We start from the raw sequence: 19,996 nt of genomic DNA, 5'->3' as shown, positions 1-19,996 counted from the left end.
TCTTATTAAGAATTTAATATCAACAAGTAACAGCTGTGCTGTTAATAGGCTGTGTTTTGTTGTAATGCTGGCTTTTTGCTTTTTATCTCTTTACCACTTATTTATTATGACTTTAGGTCTCAAATTCTTGTTTTTCAAATCTTGTATATATTCTGCATTGACCTTCCCCAAAAGCTCAGTAAGCAAGCACCATAACATATTTGTTATTAAATAGATTTGCATGCCTTTTCAGTCAACTTAAAAGTGCACTCTGTAACTTTTGGTGTGTCAGAGAAGTGAACATTTTCTAAGATATAGTATATTCTCATAAACAGCCTTTCCTCCCATGAAAATGTGATCCCTGGAACACTGTTTTAAGTTAGAAAGCTAACTTTACTTTTTTACTGTTGTTGACAGCAGCAGGGTCCACAGTTTGGTGTATCATATTCTAGTCTTACGTTTAGTTCCAGGTTCCTCACAATAATTTAGTTATAGGGAATGTATTATTGAATAATAAGAATTACATGTAGAGAAATTATGTTTTGTAAACTATAGGCTACTGCAGGATGTGAAAAAATAAACCCCCCTTCTCTGAAACTGCATAGTGCACCTTGAAGTACTCTTTTATTCTTGATCAGTAAGGATCATGGGGTTTGTACAAATACATGTATAGAATTAATAAACATACCACAAAATAGCAACACAAAAAAAGGCATCTCATTATGTTTGATAGGCAGCATGAGTCTGCAAAAAGTGCACTTATGCTAACATAGGCTAAGTCAAATTCTGAGAGTTTGTTGCGCTTGTATCAATTTTAATGTCTTTAAAAGGGATATCATTCGATTAGTAATTCCATTATTGAAGGTTTTTAAGCTCCTATGTGACTATGGACTTCAGGATTTTATTATAGCTGCATCATTGGAGACAACTCCCTTTCCCCCCCTATCGGTTAACAAAAATAGGAAAAATGTGATTCTTTACAACTGCATTGTGGGTATTGTCGTTTTTCGCTAACGCAGTCCGTTGAAATACTCCTCCTGTGAACGACAAGTACCAGAATGCATTGCGCACATAAACTTGACGTGCACTGTTGCGGCGTTTTGACAGCGGTAGTCAGTCAGCCTCTGACCGACTCTACACACTGCAGCCAGACAGTTGCCGACAGTATTGTGTCTTTGTTCGCTTTCAATCCGTGACTGGTCGACGTTGACCGTTTTAAAAGGATGTCTGACGGCGGGGGGACGGAGGAAAACTCCGGCACTATGGAGGTGTCGGCCGTTCAGACGGTCGCTGATACCTCGGTACTGCAGAAGCACATTAGGAAATTGGTACCCCTGCTCCTGGAAGATGGCGGCGAGGCCCCGTCCTCACTGGAAACCGCCCTGGAGGAGAAGAGCGCCGTGGAGCAGATGAGGAAATTTCTGGCCGACCCCCAACTTCACACCATCCTGGTCGAGAGAAGTGCACTCAAAGGTAGCCTACATTTAGCAGGGAGACGTGACTTAGCTAATATATCATATATTCAACTTTAATATGAAAGCAACATGTCTGCAACTATTAACCTCAATCGTCAAATGGCTTCAAACGCTCCAAACAAATGTTAACGTTAGCTAATTTAACGCTTTTCAGTTGGTAGCTTATTATTTGACAAAGCAGCTGCTCAAAATTGTGAACTTAGCTTGCTATGTCTATCCATGACATGGCTAAATTGTAATGCAACTACGCCACACTGGGTGGGGAAGAGAAACTGTAGCTTGTGACAGGTGGTGACAACACAATTGACTCCAACGAATATACTCAGTGTTAGCTATAATTTCAAGGTGTAAACTGGTTAACTAACTACAGTTAATACATATTTTGTTTAATCAGTGAATTAACGTTGCGTTCATGTTCAATAGCAGTATATTTAGAAAGCACATACACATGAAAGAAAGAAGAGAAAACATGACGAGCACGAAAATCATAGGAATTAAAAGAATCAATCCATTGTAATGACTACAAATCATGTTGTGGGGTTTTATCATGTGAGACACCGTGTGTCAATGAACACATGATATTCACTTCACTCCAGGCAAAGTAATTTTTAATTTCTGAGCCACTGTGACACTGACTTGCCCTCATTAATGTTTTATAAGTGCTGAACATTGATCCCTTGATACCACACATGACCAGGCACCGAGGCTGAGCCTGTAGATATTTCTGTTTTAATTCCAGTCAGGGAGTCACCACCCCGGCCTATTCATGTTTTTGAGCTAAGAATACTGATGCTGCTGCAGAGTTTTTGTTTGTTTCTGCATATGACTATCTTTTCCCACAAACCATGACTTGCATTCATCTTAACAAAAATACCCCTTTTCTGAATAATTCACCAACACTGTAATTTGATTTTTTTATACATCTGTGATTTTTTTTTTGCCAGCAAATATTTTGGGTCATTTAACACGATAATCTGAATTTCAAAAATTTGGTAGGATATTAACCTAAACTGAAAATAAGAGGGCACACCTTTTTATTTTCAGCGTATTGGCATATTCATCAGCAACAACAAGTGCTTTTGTTGCGGGCAGGCAGAACTCAGAATAACACTTCCATCCATCTATGTCCTACATAGATGGATGGAAGTAGCTGCAACTGTCAGATTGCTCTTTCATCATACTTTAACATAGCAAATTATACTTAACATTTTAAACTCTTCAATTCCAGTTTAGCGTCCAAATTATTTATTTTTACCAGTACAGTTATTTTTGTGGATAAGCACTCAGTCTGTACTGCTTTGTGCAAGTCTTGTAATAGTAACTTACATGGTGGAAAATCTCAGCACACAGGTTGCTTAATGATGCCTGTGGCATGTCACAAGATTATGATTTAAATGTAGAACAAAAGAGATCTACTATTTTGTTTCACACGGTGGTACATTTCATTTAAGCTTGATAATTGATCAAAGATAATGTCTGTTCACTAACTTGTTCAGATAAGAGTCAGATTCAATTTGTTCTTCACACAGAGGACGTTGGAGACGAAGGAGAGGAGGAAAAGGAGAGCATCACTTATAATGTCAGTGTTGACATACACTATGGGATCAAGTCCAACAGGTAAATTATGCATCTAATGCACAGAACAGATGTCTTCTTTTCAGTGATTCCATTAGTAAAACAGGGGAAAACGCTTGTGCTCTCAAATAATTTTTTATATTACTGCTTAGCCCTCAGCTTCCATTTAAGTTGTATCAAATCTGAATGTTGTTGAGTGTCTTCACCCATTTCTCTCCTGCAGCTTGGCTTTGATCAAGAGGACGGGCGTCATTGATGCCGACAAGCCCATATCTACTCAAGTTCGAGTTCTGACCCTGAGTGAGGATTCTCCCTATGAGACACTCCACTCCTTCATCAGCAACGCTGTTGCTCCTTTCTTCAAGTCTTACATCCGCGAGTCTGGCAAGGCAGACAGGTAATCCTTTCAAATGAGTCTCATATTTTTTAATAAAACTGTTCATCCAATAAACTGAGACATACACTATGAATACATCTGCCCTATGATCTCTGTTCTGACCTCTAGAGATGGGGATAAGATGGCTCCCTCAGTGGAGAAGAAGATTGCTGAGCTGGAGATGGGCCTTCTCCACCTGCAGCAGAACATTGAGATTCCTGAGATCAGCTTGCTCATCCACCCCATCATCACCAACATCGCCAAGCAATTCTACGAGCGCGGGGAGAAGCCCAAGGTCACCGACTTTGGCGACAAAGTTGAGGACCCAACCTTCCTTAACCAACTGCAATCTGGAGTCAACCGCTGGATCAGGGAAATCCAAAAGGTTAGACGCATTCCCAAATTTCTATATCAAATTTAATAAAAAAAACATGCTGTTTTGCTTCATAAAATAATAGATGTATGGAAACTTTTTCATTCTTACCACTTTTTTTTTGTCACATCCTCCCACATTTTTATCAGGTGACAAAGCTTGATCGTGACCCAGCCTCAGGCACAGCCTTGCAGGAGATCAGTTTTTGGCTGAATCTGGAGAGAGCCCTCAACAGGATCCAGGAGAAGAGAGAGAGCCCAGAGGTTCTGCTCACACTGGACATCCTCAAACACGGCAAACGTTTCCATGCTACTGTCAGCTTCGACACCGACACTGGTTAGTGACAACCAGTCAAGACCATTTTCCCCTTGCTTGTTTCACATCTGCTGCCCTTACTTGCACTATTTTGGGTAAGGTATGATTTATTGTTTTTCCTTTGTCTACTTCTGACAGGTCTGAAACAGGCTGTGGAAACCGTCAATGATTACAATCCTCTGATGAAGGACTTCCCTCTCAATGACCTGCTCTCTGCTTCGGAGCTTGATAAGATCCGCCAGGCCCTGATGGCTATCTTTACTCACCTGAAAAAGATTAGAAACACCAAGTACCCTATCCAGAGAGCATTACGTTTGGTAGAGGCCATCTCCAGGGACTTGAGCTCCCAGCTCCTCAAGGTGTTGGGCACCCGGAAGCTCATGCACGTTGCCTACGAGGAGTTTGAAAAGGTTGGTGTGGATGGATCTCCAGCATAATCTAAACTCTGTCTTTAGCTCCTTGTTATCCTAAATGTCCTTTCTAAATGTCTATTTGCAGGTGATGGTGGCATGCTTTGAGGTGTTCCAGACCTGGGAAGATGAGTATGAGAAACTGCAGGTGCTTCTGAGGGACATTGTGAAGAGAAAGAGAGAGGAAAACCTGAAGATGGTGTGGCGTTTGAGTCCAGCCCACAGAAAGCTTCAATCCCGTCTGGATCACATGAGACGTTTCAGGAGGCAGCACGAGCAGCTGAGGGCTGTCATCGTCCGTGTGCTGCGGCCACAGGTAAAGTCCCATCTGCGTCTGTCACCATTATTTACTTATTTCATGATCATTCTAATGTTTTCCTGTAGATTCTGACAAAATAGACTTGATATTTTGTGCTATCCGTGCTTGATTGAGAAATTCTTCCCTCTTTGGTTTCCAGGTTTCTGCCTTGCCACAACATGCCCCTGGAGAGACAGTTGAGCCCCAAGACTTGAAGGTTGCTGCAGTTCTCTTCGATGCCGCTGATGCCAATGCTATCGAGGAGGTCAACCTGGCATACGAGAATGTCAAAGAGGTCGATGGCCTGGATGTTTCTAAGGAAGGCATGGAAGCCTGGGAAGCAGCCATGAAGCGCTACGATGAACGCATCGACCGCGTGGAGACCCGTATCACTGCCCGCCTGCGTGATCAGCTGGGAACCGCCAAGAACGCCAACGAGATGTTCCGCATCTTCTCCCGCTTCAATGCCCTCTTTGTGCGTCCCCACATCCGCGGTGCCATCCGGGAGTACCAGACCCAGCTCATCCAGCGTGTGAAAGATGACATCGAGTCACTGCATGACAAGTTCAAAGTGCAGTATCCCCAGAGCCAGGCCTGTAAGATGAGCCATGTCCGAGACCTGCCGCCTGTGTCAGGCTCCATCATCTGGGCCAAGCAGATTGACCGACAGCTGACCGCGTACATGAAGAGAGTGGAGGATGTTCTGGGAAAAGGCTGGGAGAACCATGTGGAGGGGCTGAAGCTGAAGCAAGATGGAGACAGCTTCAGGGCTAAACTCAACACTCAAGAGATATTTGACGATTGGGCTCGCAAGGTATGAAGCTCATCATAGACATGAATATAGTATATGATTAAAAAAAAATGTATTTGTAATTGTTGTTGAATATGTGGAGTATGCTATTGTTTGTCTTACAATTATTTATTTTGTATTTAGGTGCAGCAGCGTAATCTTGGTGTGTCTGGCCGCATCTTCACAATTGAGAGTACTCGTGCGCGTGGACGCACCGGAAACATGCTCAAGCTCAAAGTCAACTTCCTCCCAGAAATCATCACCTTGTCCAAAGAGGTTCGCAACCTGAAGTGGTTGAGCTTCCGTGTTCCTTTGGCCATTGTCAACAAAGCTCACCAAGCTAACCAGCTGTACCCTTTTGCCATCTCTTTGATCGAGAGTGTGCGCACCTATGAGCGCACTTGTGAGAAAGTGGAGGAGAGGTCCTCCATCTCACTGCTGGTGGCTGGGCTTAAGAAAGAGGTTCAGGCACTTGTTACTGAAGGCATCACTCTGGTGTGGGAGTCTTACAAGCTGGATCCCTATGTTCAGAGGCTGGCCGAGACAGTCTTCAACTTCCAGGAGAAGGTCAGTATGGTTATAAAATACAATATAAAATAATATGTGCAAGTGCTATTGTTTCATTAACCAAATATGAATTGGCCTTTCTTTTTCTTCTGCTGAATGTTGTTTCTAGGTGGACGACCTCTTACTGATTGAGGAGAAAATTGATCTTGAGGTTCGCTCTCTGGACACCTGTATGTTTGAAAACAAGACATTCTCTGAAATCCTCAACCGAGTCCAGAAGGCTGTGGATGACCTCAATCTCCACTCCTATTCCAACCTGCCCATCTGGGTCAACAAGCTCGACATTGAGGTTGGCACAATAAATCCATCAATACAAGGATTATTTTTTATTTGTATTAAGTTCGATTGTGACTGCTTGAAGTCAGAATGGACACACTTTTTTTATTTAGTTTTACACGTGGCTGGCCTGAATGTTTTTCATTTATAATGGATTCCTGTTCTGTTTTCAAAGATTGAACGTGTTCTGGGAGTGCGTCTCCAGGCTGGCCTCAAGGCCTGGACCCAGGTGCTTCGTGGTCAGGTAGAGGACAAAGCTGATGTGGACATGGACACAGAGACTCCTCAAGTGAGCCACAAACCTGGAGGGGAGCCCAAGATCAAGGTAGCCATTGTGACTGTAGTGACTCTGTGTTGCCTTATGTCATGTTTTGTTTTAATGATTATACATAACTTAAAACCTTGGATTTCCGGACACCTCTGACTATTTATTATAATAAACTCTTCTGCTTATTTTTTCTTTTTTTTTTCTTTCTAGAATGTTGTCCACGAACTGAGGATTACTAACCAGGTTATCTACCTGAACCCCCCGATTGAAGACTGTCGCTACAAGCTCTACCAGGAGATGTTTGCCTGGAAGATGGTCATCCTCTCCCTTCCCAGGATCCAGAGCCAGAGATACCAGGTAGGGAAGAATGTCTCAACCGTTTGAGTAGTAGGGCTGCGAGTCCCACTGTTGAATCCCTGTCTCAATGTAGGCTCAAGCCACATTAAAAAAATATACAACAGACATAAAACAAGTTGTATTTTACGATATATGGAGAAACATATGGATTATGTGTCCTGTTAGACTTGGGCTGTGTCTGAAATCGCGCACTTCTGTACTTACACTTACTTTTTTGAGTGCACTTTGCGCAAAAACGGAGAGTGTGCCAAAATGCAGTGCACTGTAAGTTCCTCGGTCGTGCACTCAAAACGGTCTAAAACTTGAGTGTGGAGCGATGGACACTTTCCACACTCAACGGCCGCCATCTTGCCTACGTAGCGGAGAGGACGGAACATTAAAATCAAAATAGAGAAGCTTGAAGCAACTGTGGAGACGGACGCGCTCTACAAAAGTTAAATTACACATTTGTTTAGTTTTTCCGTACAACTACACTGTTTTAGACTGTATCCGACCGAAAAAATACCACCGAAGAAGAACCTTCAAAATACAAAGTCATTTCCGGTAGGTGCGCGACGGCAGTTTGGACAGTGCACTGTAGAAATGAGAGCACTGCGTCTATAAGTAAGTTTACTGTAGGGATAATAAAGTGCACTCAATGTAAGTGCACTTACGTGAGTGCGCGATTTCAGACACAGCCTTGCACTCTTGCTGGATTTAAGCAAATCTGTTGGTCCTTTCCAGGTGGGAGTCCACTACGAGCTGTCGGAGGAGGAAAAGTTCTACCGAAATGCCCTGACCAGGATGCCAGATGGCCCTGCGGCCTTGGAAGAGTCCTACAATGCAGTGGAAGACATTGTCAGCGAGGTGGAGCAGTATGTCAAGGTAAAAGCCACCTCTTTTAAATCTAAGGTTTATTGATAGTAGAATTACTTTACTTAAGAACAGATTTTAAGATAAGTAATGCCAAATTACTGTTTTCGGTCTGTTTTATTGCGCAAACCTGCGTAATGACCATATAATACTTCATGTACATTAGTTTGTTGATATTTATCTCTTTTCTATGTTGCCCCTGTCCAGGTGTGGCTGCAGTATCAGTGCTTGTGGGACATGCAAGCTGAGAACATCTACAACCGTCTGGGTGAGGACCTGACCAAGTGGCAGGCCTTGCTGGTCCAGATTCGCAAAGCACGTGGAACCTTTGACAATGCAGAGACGAGGAAAGAGTTCGGACCTGCGGTCATCGACTATGGCAAGGTAATAATAATGATCACCAGTACTTGGTTCTGTATTTGAACAATCTATTAGATGAAACAGTCAATACATTTTTACAATGAATATCCTTTTGTGTGTCTTTGGGCCCTTTTTATTAAACATTAGTATTTGTTCCTGACAACAGGTCCAGTCCAAGGTGAACTTGAAGTATGATTCCTGGCACAAAGAAGTGCTCAGCAAGTTTGGCCAGATGCTTGGCAATAACATGCAGGATTTCCATGCCCAGATCTCCAAGGTAATGCATAATATGTTGCAGAAAATGTCCTTTTGTCTGTCGTAGTAACATTGTTTTCCATGAGACACTGATCAGAACATTATTATACCAGAATTTTCTTCTGATAACCTTTCTTTCCTTGTTTCCTGGATAGTCCCGTGTAGAACTGGAGCAACATTCTGTGGACACGGCTAGCACCTCAGATGCTGTCAACTTCATTACATATGTCCAGACCCTGAAGCGCAAGATCAAACAGTTTGAGAAAAATGTGGACGTGAGTACTCCAAAACTTACAGTTAAAGATTCAGTATAATTTCCTTTATTCTTTTGGTCACTGCATGTTTTAAGAAAAATTATTTAGGTCTCTAATCAACTTCTCCCTCCTTTTACCCCCAGTTGTTCCGTAATGGACAGCGTTTGCTGGAGAAGCAGAGATTCCAGTTCCCTCCATCTTGGCTCTACATTGACAACATTGAAGGTGAATGGGGTGCCTTCAGTGACATAATGAAGCGCAAGGATACTGCTATCCAGCAGCAAGTGGCCAACCTCCAGCTGAAGATCGTCCAGGAGGACAAAGCAGTGGAAAACCGCACCACTGACTTGCTCACTGACTGGGAGAAGACCAAACCAGTTGCTGTAAGAGAAATGAAATCATCTTAATACATTTGAAATACAATATACAGCAATATATAGTTTATGTTTTCTTTGGAGGTACAATTGATAGCAGATGGAGAATTTGCTATTTTCACTGAAATAATAATAAAAAAAATCCATTAAGTATTTACATTTATAAAAATTAATTCCTTGTCATTTTTATGTCTTAACTGGTCATGTGTTTCCTCAGGGTAACTTGCGTCCAGAGGAGGCTCTTCAGTCTCTGACCATCTATGAGGGCAACTTTGGCCGTCTGAAGGATGAAAGGGAGAAGTGTGCTCGAGCCAAAGAAGCTCTTGAGCTCACAGACACTGGTCTGCTGAGCGGCAGTGAAGAGAGGGTGCAGGTAATGCCAGAGATCATTCACATAAATGCATTTTAAAAATTAAAAGACAAAGATATGGCAGATATCTCAGACACTAATTTGGAAGAGGAGTAATTAACCTGTTATGCACTAGCTACAGTTCTTATCTTGTACTTTTATCGATGTTCCAAAACTATAGAGAATTTTTAATTTTTTCTGCTAACTTCTGCTTCTCTGGGGACTGGTAGGTGGCTCTAGAGGAGCTTCACGACCTGAAGGAGGTTTGGTCGGAGCTGTCAAAGGTGTGGGAGCAGATCAACCAGATGAAAGAGCAGCCATGGGTTTCTGTACAGCCTCGCAAGGTAACAAATCCACAGTAATAATCACATTACTGAATCTCTGCAGTTATCTTGTGAAATGATTCGCATGAACCTATCCATGTGTTGGTGTTCTGTTTCGTAGCTTCGCCAGACTCTGGATGGTCTTCTGACCCAGCTGAAGAACTTCCAAGCAAGACTGAGACAGTATGCCTCCTACGAGTTTGTCCAGAGGCTGCTTAAAGGATACCTTAAGGTCAGACAGCTAGTTTTTCCCCACAAAGCACACATTTGCACTGAAAATAAAATTTAGAAATGAGTTGTTAAACTCTTAACTATTCTTTCACCAGGTTAACATGTTGGTCATTGAACTGAAATCAGAGGCTTTGAAAGACCGCCACTGGAAGCAGTTGATGAAGCGTTTGCATGTGAACTGGGTCCTGTCAGAGCTGACCCTGGGACAGATCTGGGATGTGGATCTACAGAAGAATGAGATGGTGGTGAAGGACGTTCTGCTGGTAGCCCAGGGAGAGATGGCTTTGGAAGAGTTCCTTAAACAGGTGAAAAGGGGGTATCCAGAGGAGATTAAGCAGTGTAGTTGTGATGCTCATCAGGGGAAACAGTTTTTTGTTGTTGTTCTACTACAGCTTCAAATCCAAATAGATAACGATTACTTTCTGACTTGTATACCGTTTTTAATAATTATAATGAATAAATGTGTTTTTTGGTCCTCAGATCCGTGAAGTGTGGAACTCGTATGAGCTCGACCTGGTGAACTACCAGAACAAGTGTCGTCTGATCAGAGGCTGGGATGACCTCTTCAACAAGGTCAAAGAACACATCAACAGCGTGTCTGCCATGAAGTTGTCTCCATACTACAAGGTAAACAGATTTACACATTGCATTCATTATGGCTGTAGTTTAATATTTCACAAATATTCAAGAAGTGCATCAACTACATGCTCTTGTTTATTTCTCCCAGGTGTTTGAGGAAGATGCTCTGAGCTGGGAGGACAAACTGAACCGCATCATGGCTCTGTTTGACGTCTGGATTGATGTCCAGCGCCGCTGGGTCTATCTGGAAGGAATCTTCACCGGCAGTGCTGACATCAAACATCTGCTGCCTGTCGAAACCCAGAGATTCTCGAGGTAAATCAAGCATCCTTTTGTTTACACTTCATATTAACAACAAAGTAGATATTATAACTATATAATTATTTTCCTACTATAGCCTACTTAATTGAGTCTTTGTCTTTATTCCACAGTATCAGCACAGAGTTCTTGGCACTGATGAAGAAGGTGACAAAGTCTCCCTTAGTGATGGATGTGCTGAGCATACAGGGGGTGCAGAGATCTCTAGAGCGACTGGCTGACCTTCTTGGTAAAATCCAGAAAGCCCTTGGAGAATACCTGGAGAGAGAGAGATCCTCATTCCCCAGGTAGGAAGAAGATGGGTGGTAAAGGGGAGGTAGCTTGTTGGCAATGTGCATATAAAACACACTTCATTACCTTCACTGACTCATTTATTAACTATCCTTGATTGATTGTTTCCAGGTTCTACTTCGTGGGAGACGAGGACTTGCTTGAAATCATCGGCAACAGCAAGAATGTGCCTAAACTGCAGAAGCATTTCAAAAAGATGTTTGCTGGTGTTGCAAGCATCCTGCTTAACGAAGACAACACTGAGGTTTTGGGAATCTCCTCTCGCGAGGGTGAGGAGATTCTCTACAAGACACCAGTCTCCATCACACTGCACCCCAAGATCAACGAGTGGCTGACGCTGGTGGAGAAGGAGATGAGGGTGACACTGGCCAAGCTGCTGGCTGAGTCTGTCACAGAGGTCATAGGCTTCAACAAGGGTACAGCTGTTGACCTGAGTCAGTACATCAACTGGATCGATCGTTATCAGGTTGGTATTAAGCGCATTTATTCTACACAAAATTATTTATTCAACATACATGCAAATCGGGCAATGTACTCACTTGTAATTTCACTCGTTCCGCTTCCTCTCTCCACAGGCCCAGCTGGTGGTCCTGTCCACACAGATTGCCTGGTCTGAGAACGTCGAGGTTGCCTTGACAACCATTGCTGGTGGTGGGGACATGTCTCCCATGCAGACAGTGCTGTTAAATGTGGAGGCCACTCTCAACGTGTTGGCTGACACTGTGCTGATGGAGCAGCCTCCAATCCGCAGGAGGAAACTTGAGCACCTGGTTCGAAAGATTTTTTGAAAGTACTTTTTTTTTTTTAAGAATACAAAAAAGAAATGAAAGTGTGTTTCAAATATGTCATGTTTTCTATCTTAGATCACTGAACTGGTGCACCAACGTGATGTCACAAGGACTCTGATCAAGAACAAGATCGACAACCCCAAGTCCTTTGAGTGGCTCAGCCAGATGCGCTTCTATTTTGACCCCAAGCAAACTGATGTCCTGCAACAGCTATCCATTCAGATGGCCAATGCCAAGTTCAACTATGGCTTTGAGTACTTAGGTGTCCAGGACAAGCTTGTCCAGACCCCTCTGACAGACCGCTGCTATCTCACCATGACCCAGGCTCTGGAGGCCCGCCTTGGAGGGTCACCATTCGGTACGAAAGTTTTTTTTTTTACACACAAGAAATCAATATTTAGAATATCAGAAAATGTTATGTTTATAAACCATCAACTTCACTGAGTTTCATCTTCTGTTTAGGTCCTGCTGGCACAGGCAAGACTGAGTCAGTTAAAGCTCTTGGTCACCAGCTGGGCCGCTTTGTCCTGGTCTTCAACTGTGATGAGACATTTGACTTCCAGGTACATGACCGCATTCAGATTTTTCGTTCTTTGCTTGTTACATCACAAGAGATTAGTGAAACACTTAGACATCATCTGAAAATATTTTGAATAGATTGTTTCTGTTTCTCATTGTACATTATGATTTAACTTACACATTACTGTTAATTACCTCCTTTTTTTTAGGCCATGGGTCGTATCTTCGTAGGTCTGTGCCAGGTGGGAGCTTGGGGCTGTTTTGATGAGTTTAACCGTCTGGAGGAGAGAATGCTCTCTGCCGTCTCTCAGCAGGTCCAGTACATCCAGGTGGCCTTGAGGGAGCACAGCAACCCCAACAGAGACACAAGTAAGTTTTATTCGTGCGGGAACTCTGCTATCATAATACACTATGTAAGGAGAGTATTTGTGTAGTGTATTTGAAAACAAATTGATATCCAAAACCATTCTACAAAATTGCTTTTATTGATTTTAGGAAACGGGAACATTTTTAAAAGCATACAATTCAGATTTTTATGTACTACCATTTTTGTATGCGAATTTGTCTGAGAATTGCATTGCAAAAAAAATACTGTCATCCCTCCAGGTGTGCCAGTCATGACAGAGCTTCTGAACAAGCAGGTGAAGGTGAGTCCAGATATGGCCATCTTCATCACCATGAACCCTGGCTATGCTGGCCGCTCCAACCTGCCTGACAATCTCAAGAAGCTGTTCCGCAGCTTGGCCATGACCAAGCCCGACCGCCAGCTCATCGCTCAGGTCATGCTGTACTCTCAAGGTTTCCGCACAGCCGAGATCCTCGCTAAGAAGATTGTGCCCTTTTTCAAGTATGTACTGTTTAAGAAAAATCTTACGCTTTTAAATTGTTTTGGTCTTTTCCCTCTGAATTAAGCCCTTGCATCTTTTTCAGGCTGTGTGATGAGCAGCTGTCATCCCAGAGTCACTACGATTTTGGCCTCCGAGCTCTCAAGAGCGTGTTGATCAGTGCTGGCAATGTTAAGCGTGAGCGTATCCAGAAAATCAAAAGGGAGAAGGCTGAGCGCGGAGAGGTCGTTGATGAGAATGAGATTGCTGAGAACCTTCCCGAACAGGAGGTATATAAATATATATTGTTGGACTTTGAGTGAGGTTTCTGTATTGTTATATAATTGAATGTTGGTAGCTCTGGCTATTTGTAGTTATTTCACTCCCTTTGTGTTTTTTTAATTGTAGATCCTGATCCAGAGTGTGTGCGAGACTATGGTTCCAAAGCTGGTGGCGGAGGACATCCCTCTGCTGTTCAGCCTGTTGTCAGATGTCTTCCCTGGAGTCCAGTACCACCGTGGTGAGATGACTGCTCTGAGGGAGGAGCTGAAGAAAGTCTGCGCGGAGATGTACCTCACATATGGCGACGGTGACGATGTGGGCACCATGTGGGTGGAGAAGGTAGGTGGCTAAATGGAATCATTGAGTGTGCCCAGAAATAGTGAGTTATATGGTGCTCTCCTGGAGACACAGAAAGTCCCATTTTCAACATGCTTAAGTAGTTTCTTAATTTATCTGAAACATTCATCCCCCTTCCAGGTGCTCCAGTTGTACCAGATCACACAGATCAACCACGGTCTGATGATGGTGGGACCGTCAGGTAGTGGGAAGACCATGGCATGGAGAGTGCTGCTCAAAGCCCTGGAAAGGCTAGAAGGTGTTGAAGGTGTGGCTCACATCATCGATCCCAAGGCCATCAGCAAGGACCACCTGTATGGAACCCTGGACCCTAATACTCGGGAATGGACCGATGGCTTGTTCACACACATTCTTAGGAAGTGAGTCATGTCGAATATTTCATTTTTAAGGGTGAAAATCCAAGCGGTTCCGCGTTTACCTAAATTGGACTTTTACTTTTAAATAGCTGATATAACGTTTTTGGTTTAAATTTCAGGATTATTGACAATGTTCGAGGAGAACTGCAAAAGCGTCAGTGGATCATCTTCGATGGTGACGTTGACCCCGAGTGGGTTGAAAATCTCAACTCAGTCCTGGATGACAACAAGCTGCTCACCCTGCCCAACGGAGAGCGTCTCAGCTTGCCACCAAACGTAAGAGCACGGCACATCAATCCAAGATACAAGTTATTTTCTCCATTATAGTTTAAGATGGTGAAAGCATGCTGTAATGACTTGAGATTATTCTCTCTCTCCAGGTGCGCGTAATGTTTGAAGTACAGGACCTGAAGTACGCCACCCTGGCCACTGTGTCTCGCTGTGGCATGGTCTGGTTCAGTGAGGATGTCCTGAGCACTGATATGATCTTCAACAACTTCCTGGCTCGCATTCGTAGCATCCCATTGGACGAGGGAGAGGATGAAGCTCAGCGCCAGAGGAAGGGCACAGATGATGAGGAAGAGACAGCATCACCAATGCTGCAGGTAATAAAAGGGTTGAAAAAACCTGGAGCAAAAGAAAATGTGCACCAGTTCATTTTCAGAAGGATGTTTTATGAAATGTCTTCTTTACTGATGTTTTATTGTGTATTTTCTACTAGATCCAACGGGATTCTGCAGCGATCCTGCAGCCTTTCTTCACGTCCACAGGCTTGGTAATCAAGGCCTTAGAGCATGCCTCCAAGCTGGAGCACATCATGGACTTCACACGCCTGCGCTGCATGGGTTCCCTGTTCTCAATGCTGCACCAGGCATGCCGTAATGTGGCGCTCTACAACAACAACCACCCTGACTTCCCCATGCCCATTGATCAGCTGGAGAAATACATGCAGGTACTGTCCTGCTTTCTGCCTTTCCACTCAAAGAAGATGTCTTATTGTTATGTCAACTTCAAAACGTCATCACTGGAAAAACATATGCAATGTCTTAACACTGATACATTTTGTGTCATTATCTTTTGTACAGAGGTATCTGATCTACGCTGTGCTGTGGTCCTTCTCTGGCGATGGACGGCTGAAGATAAGGGGTGAACTCGGAGATTACATCCGCCGTATCACTACTATACCACTCCCCTCTGCTCCAAATGTCCCCATCATTGACTACGAGGTACAGCCTCTTAGTCTTAACACAAACATTGATAGTTCATTTGAGTCAATGTTACAATTCACATGGATTTCAGAATATCCTTTCTATATGGTTTTCTTTGCATTGACAGGTGTGCATCTCTGGTGAGTGGCAGTCCTGGCAGGGCAAGGTGCCCCAGATTGAGGTAGAGACTCATAAGGTAGCATCTCCTGATGTCGTGGTTCCCACCCTGGATACCGTTCGCCACGAGGCTTTGCTTTACACATGGCTGGCAGAGCACAAACCATTGGTGCTGTGTGGACCTCCCGGCTCTGGAAAGACTATGACTCTGTTCAGTGCCCTCAGAGCCTTGCCTGATATGGAGGTGAGAATCTGTTTGAAAGAAGTTAAAGGTGCACTGTGTAAAGGGATTTACACACAATTTTTCAGAATTGAGACATGTATTAATTAGGGCTATATTATAATTAGAGTTAATGCGTTAAAACGCATTAATGCAAATTCCTTTTAACGCCAATAATTGTTTTAACAGACGATTAACGCATGCACGTTTTGTGATTATGACCCTTAGCCCGCCCCGTAGTTTGGGGAATCTGGAAGCAGTAATGTGTATTGCAAGTTACATGTAGAACAGATTTTTTTAAATGTATTAATTCACAATTAATTGCAAGTTAACTATGGACAATCATGCGACTAATCGCGATTAAATATTTTAATCAATTGACAGCCCTAGTTGTTATGTTACGATTTCTAATTTCCAAATTGTCCTCGTACACTACCAGGTGGTGGGCCTGAACTTCTCCAGCGCCACCACCCCTGAGCTGCTCCTGAAGACATTTGATCATTACTGTGAGTACCGTCGTACACCCAACGGTGTGGTCCTCGCCCCCGTCCAACTAGGCAAGTGGCTGGTGCTTTTCTGTGATGAGATCAATCTGCCAGACATGGACAAGTACGGCACACAGAGAGTCATCTCTTTCCTTAGACAGGTATGGTGCATTGTTTACAAAACTAATTTATGGGACTTTATGAAAACTTTAATTATGGCAGTACATAAAATGTGTCATCCCTTCCCTTGTTCTATTTTAAAGGCACCACTGTTGTGTTTTCTTTGCAGATGGTGGAACATGGAGGTTTCTATCGAACCTCAGACCAGACCTGGGTCAAACTGGAAAGGATCCAGTTTGTTGGAGCTTGTAATCCTCCCACAGATCCTGGCAGAAAACCTCTCACACACAGGTTAACTTTACACCTGATCAAATAATAATACAATTAATACCATGTCAAAGAGAAAATAGATTGAAAAATATGAAAAGAAAATTGTACAAAAAATTGTAATATGACGAGCCCTTATGATGGCCATGTTGTGGTGCGCCGTTTCTAGGTTCCTGCGTCACGTTCCTGTGGTGTACGTGGACTATCCAGGCCCAGCATCTCTAACACAGATTTATGGAACCTTCAACCGAGCCATGCTCCGCCTCATCCCAACTCTACGTACCTTTGCTGAGCCTCTTACTGCTGCTATGGTTGAGTTCTACACCATGTCTCAGGTAAAGAGAGAGAATATCCATATGAAAATTAAATATGTAAACTTCACATTTACTTAATAGTGTCACAGGAAAGCAGTCTATACAAGAAAGATGTAAGGTGTTATTGATCACTTTTCTGTCCTTTCCCTTCAAACTACTAATTTGTTTGAATATATTATTAAAAATCGTTTTTCACTTCAGGAGCGGTTCACCCAGGACACCCAGCCTCACTACATCTACTCTCCCAGAGAGATGACTCGCTGGGTCAGGGGGATCTTCGAGGCCCTGCGGCCACTAGAGACTCTGCCTGTGGAGGGGCTCATTCGCATCTGGGCCCATGAAGCTCTCCGTCTCTTCCAGGACAGGTGAATACAAGTTTCTATGAGGTTGAACTTCACCACTCGAAGAAGAAACTTTTCTTATCCACTCTGATAGTGTTTCAAGGGACTTCACATAGTTTCTTTTGTGAGAAGTAAGAGTATTTTTGTTTTGGGACAGGCTGATGAATCTCATGAATTGCTATTTATAAAATAATAATTGATAGTATTATATAGTTCTTTTTTGGAGGGCTTTTTTTTTCAAGAATGATAATGTGGTTCATGTCCTCTTAACTCTTTTCCAGGCTGGTTGATGATGAAGAGAGAAGGTGGACGGATGAAAACATAGACATGGTTGCTCTTAAACACTTCCCCAACATTGATAAGGAGAATGCTCTCAACAGGCCTATCCTGTACAGCAACTGGCTCTCCAAGGTAAACTAGAATCGGGTTGACCATGCTGTGATATTCTTACTTTTGGTAAAAATGCAGAAATATTGAGGATTGACCTTCAAGTCTCCAGAGCTTGGATTCCATTTTTTACCGAGTTTATTGTTTTTGGACACAGGACTACATTCCAGTAGAACAGGAGGAGCTGAGGGACTATGTGAAGGCCCGTCTGAAGGTATTCTATGAAGAGGAGCTGGACGTCCCTCTGGTGCTGTTCAACGAGGTCCTGGACCACGTCCTCAGAATTGACCGGTGAGTAATCGTCTCTTAAGTTCATAGATGCGGATTGACTTCTCAAATGGTGTCAATTTAGAAACCAGAATTTCACTTGTTTTTGAAGAAAAAATAAATAATAATATTTTATCCTCCCCAGAATCTTCCGTCAGCCTCAGGGCCATCTCCTGTTGATTGGTGTGAGTGGAGCGGGAAAGACTACTCTGTCTCGCTTTGTAGCTTGGATGAACGGACTTAGTGTATACCAAATCAAGGTTGGTACAATGCATATCAAGATGTCCGGAGCCATATAAGTACATTTGATATCCTGTATTTATTGATTTTATATGCGTGTGTTTTCAGGTGCACAGGAAATACAGTGGAGAAGACTTTGATGAGGACCTGCGTACAGTGCTGCGTCGCTCAGGTTGTAAGAACGAGAAGATTGCCTTCATCATGGATGAGTCCAATGTGCTGGATTCTGGTTTCCTTGAGAGAATGAACACACTGCTCGCCAACGGAGAGGTAACATGCTTCTATCATGATCTGCTGTAATTCAGTTATCAGTACACCTTGGCTGGGGAACAAGTAGACAACACTATCTTTAGTTGTCTTCTAGGATATCTGCGTTGTGTGGATCTAACTTTCTGGTTTGTAATATGTTCATTTGACCTGTTCTTTGTAGGTCCCTGGCCTGTTTGAGGGCGACGAGTATGCAGCCCTGATGACTGGGTGTAAGGAGGGAGCCCAGAAAGAAGGTCTGATGCTCGACACACACGAGGAGCTGTACAAGTGGTTCACCAGCCAAGTTATCAGGAACCTCCATGTTGTTTTCACCATGAACCCCTCATCAGAGGGCCTAAAGGACAGGGCTGCCACATCACCTGCCCTCTTCAACAGGTACAGGGACACATTGTGGACATGCATTAAGTCATGACATCACTGACGAGCAGTAAATTAATTCTACATCGTAATTGCAAGATGCTCCAAGTTAACCGAAATCTTTGCTTGTTAGGTGTGTGCTGAATTGGTTTGGAGACTGGTCCACAGGGGCCCTTTATCAGGTGGGCAAGGAGTTCACCAGCAAGATGGATCTGGAGAAGCCAAACTGGAAAGTGCCAGACTACATGCCCGTTGTCTATGACAAACTGCCCCAGCCACCGTCTCACCGCGAGGCAATTGTCAATGGCTGTGTGTTTGTACACCAGACACTTCACCAGGTAGGAATGGGCTTTCCTGAATAGAAATAGAAAATTTGGATGTTGTGTAAAACGAAGTGAAAAGGTTAAACGGTTTTCTAATGCATATTTGTTTTTCACTCTTTACAGGCTAATAACCGTCTGGCTAAGCGTGGTGGTCACACTATGGCCATCACTCCTCGCCACTACCTGGACTTTATCAACCAGTATGCCAACTTGTTCAATGAGAAACGCAGCGAGCTGGAGGAGCAGCAGATGCACCTCAATGTTGGTCTCCGCAAGATCAAGGAGACTGTCGATCAGGTAAAGTAATTTTGTGTTTAACTGCATCGAATGTGCTTGCAGAGATTAAGCGAGATTTTATTGCACCAATTTCTCAAAACCTGACTGGAGGTGGTTTCCCTGAACCAACACTGTATAATTGGTGTCAGTTGTTGAAAACGGCTGCTTGCTCGTGTCTGACCACATGTTTGTATTTGTGTCCTCAACAAGGTGGAGGAGCTTCGTCGTGACCTGAGAATTAAGAGCCAGGAGTTGGAGTCAAAGAACGCTGCTGCCAATGACAAGCTGAAGAAGATGGTCAAAGACCAGCAGGAGGCTGAAAAGAAAAAGGTACACGGGAAGAAATTTAACACTTTGAAGACTTTAAAACACTTTTTCTCATTCTTGAAGACAATCCATAACCTCTTGGTAATCAAACTGTACTCCTTTACTG

General features: G+C 43.3%; 1 protein-coding gene across 1 annotated transcript in view; it reads left to right on the top strand.

The window, feature by feature from the left end:
• Positions 1 to 1,107: 1,107 nt before the first annotated feature.
• dync1h1 (dynein, cytoplasmic 1, heavy chain 1) overlaps positions 1,108 to 19,996 on the top strand; it is a 30,346-nt gene continuing 11,457 nt past the window's right edge. The window contains exons 1-50 of the mRNA XM_080042458.1: positions 1,108 to 1,452; positions 2,984 to 3,071; positions 3,253 to 3,426; positions 3,535 to 3,790; positions 3,928 to 4,114; positions 4,232 to 4,503; positions 4,592 to 4,819; positions 4,962 to 5,615; positions 5,736 to 6,158; positions 6,268 to 6,447; positions 6,610 to 6,759; positions 6,913 to 7,059; positions 7,783 to 7,923; positions 8,119 to 8,295; positions 8,438 to 8,548; positions 8,682 to 8,801; positions 8,924 to 9,163; positions 9,372 to 9,527; positions 9,734 to 9,847; positions 9,948 to 10,058; positions 10,153 to 10,362; positions 10,538 to 10,684; positions 10,785 to 10,951; positions 11,068 to 11,241; positions 11,357 to 11,711; positions 11,821 to 12,015; positions 12,109 to 12,391; positions 12,496 to 12,596; positions 12,762 to 12,921; positions 13,159 to 13,399; positions 13,483 to 13,666; positions 13,785 to 13,997; positions 14,136 to 14,374; positions 14,491 to 14,647; positions 14,752 to 14,976; positions 15,093 to 15,323; positions 15,457 to 15,597; positions 15,707 to 15,940; positions 16,356 to 16,562; positions 16,691 to 16,812; positions 16,958 to 17,123; positions 17,304 to 17,467; positions 17,725 to 17,854; positions 17,988 to 18,121; positions 18,243 to 18,357; positions 18,446 to 18,607; positions 18,768 to 18,982; positions 19,098 to 19,302; positions 19,411 to 19,584; positions 19,774 to 19,893. Of these exons, the coding sequence (XP_079898584.1) occupies positions 1,203 to 1,452; positions 2,984 to 3,071; positions 3,253 to 3,426; positions 3,535 to 3,790; positions 3,928 to 4,114; positions 4,232 to 4,503; positions 4,592 to 4,819; positions 4,962 to 5,615; positions 5,736 to 6,158; positions 6,268 to 6,447; positions 6,610 to 6,759; positions 6,913 to 7,059; positions 7,783 to 7,923; positions 8,119 to 8,295; positions 8,438 to 8,548; positions 8,682 to 8,801; positions 8,924 to 9,163; positions 9,372 to 9,527; positions 9,734 to 9,847; positions 9,948 to 10,058; positions 10,153 to 10,362; positions 10,538 to 10,684; positions 10,785 to 10,951; positions 11,068 to 11,241; positions 11,357 to 11,711; positions 11,821 to 12,015; positions 12,109 to 12,391; positions 12,496 to 12,596; positions 12,762 to 12,921; positions 13,159 to 13,399; positions 13,483 to 13,666; positions 13,785 to 13,997; positions 14,136 to 14,374; positions 14,491 to 14,647; positions 14,752 to 14,976; positions 15,093 to 15,323; positions 15,457 to 15,597; positions 15,707 to 15,940; positions 16,356 to 16,562; positions 16,691 to 16,812; positions 16,958 to 17,123; positions 17,304 to 17,467; positions 17,725 to 17,854; positions 17,988 to 18,121; positions 18,243 to 18,357; positions 18,446 to 18,607; positions 18,768 to 18,982; positions 19,098 to 19,302; positions 19,411 to 19,584; positions 19,774 to 19,893 (9,750 nt within the window). The 5' untranslated portion in view covers positions 1,108 to 1,202. The remainder of the gene's footprint in view (positions 1,453 to 2,983; positions 3,072 to 3,252; positions 3,427 to 3,534; positions 3,791 to 3,927; positions 4,115 to 4,231; positions 4,504 to 4,591; positions 4,820 to 4,961; positions 5,616 to 5,735; positions 6,159 to 6,267; positions 6,448 to 6,609; positions 6,760 to 6,912; positions 7,060 to 7,782; positions 7,924 to 8,118; positions 8,296 to 8,437; positions 8,549 to 8,681; positions 8,802 to 8,923; positions 9,164 to 9,371; positions 9,528 to 9,733; positions 9,848 to 9,947; positions 10,059 to 10,152; positions 10,363 to 10,537; positions 10,685 to 10,784; positions 10,952 to 11,067; positions 11,242 to 11,356; positions 11,712 to 11,820; positions 12,016 to 12,108; positions 12,392 to 12,495; positions 12,597 to 12,761; positions 12,922 to 13,158; positions 13,400 to 13,482; positions 13,667 to 13,784; positions 13,998 to 14,135; positions 14,375 to 14,490; positions 14,648 to 14,751; positions 14,977 to 15,092; positions 15,324 to 15,456; positions 15,598 to 15,706; positions 15,941 to 16,355; positions 16,563 to 16,690; positions 16,813 to 16,957; positions 17,124 to 17,303; positions 17,468 to 17,724; positions 17,855 to 17,987; positions 18,122 to 18,242; positions 18,358 to 18,445; positions 18,608 to 18,767; positions 18,983 to 19,097; positions 19,303 to 19,410; positions 19,585 to 19,773; positions 19,894 to 19,996) is intronic.

The sequence above is a fragment of the Ammodytes marinus genome (genome assembly GCF_949987685.1).
Source record: "Ammodytes marinus genome assembly, chromosome: 15".
NCBI lineage: Eukaryota > Metazoa > Chordata > Actinopteri > Uranoscopiformes > Ammodytidae > Ammodytes > Ammodytes marinus.
This window is presented reverse-complemented; position numbering and strand designations above follow the sequence as displayed.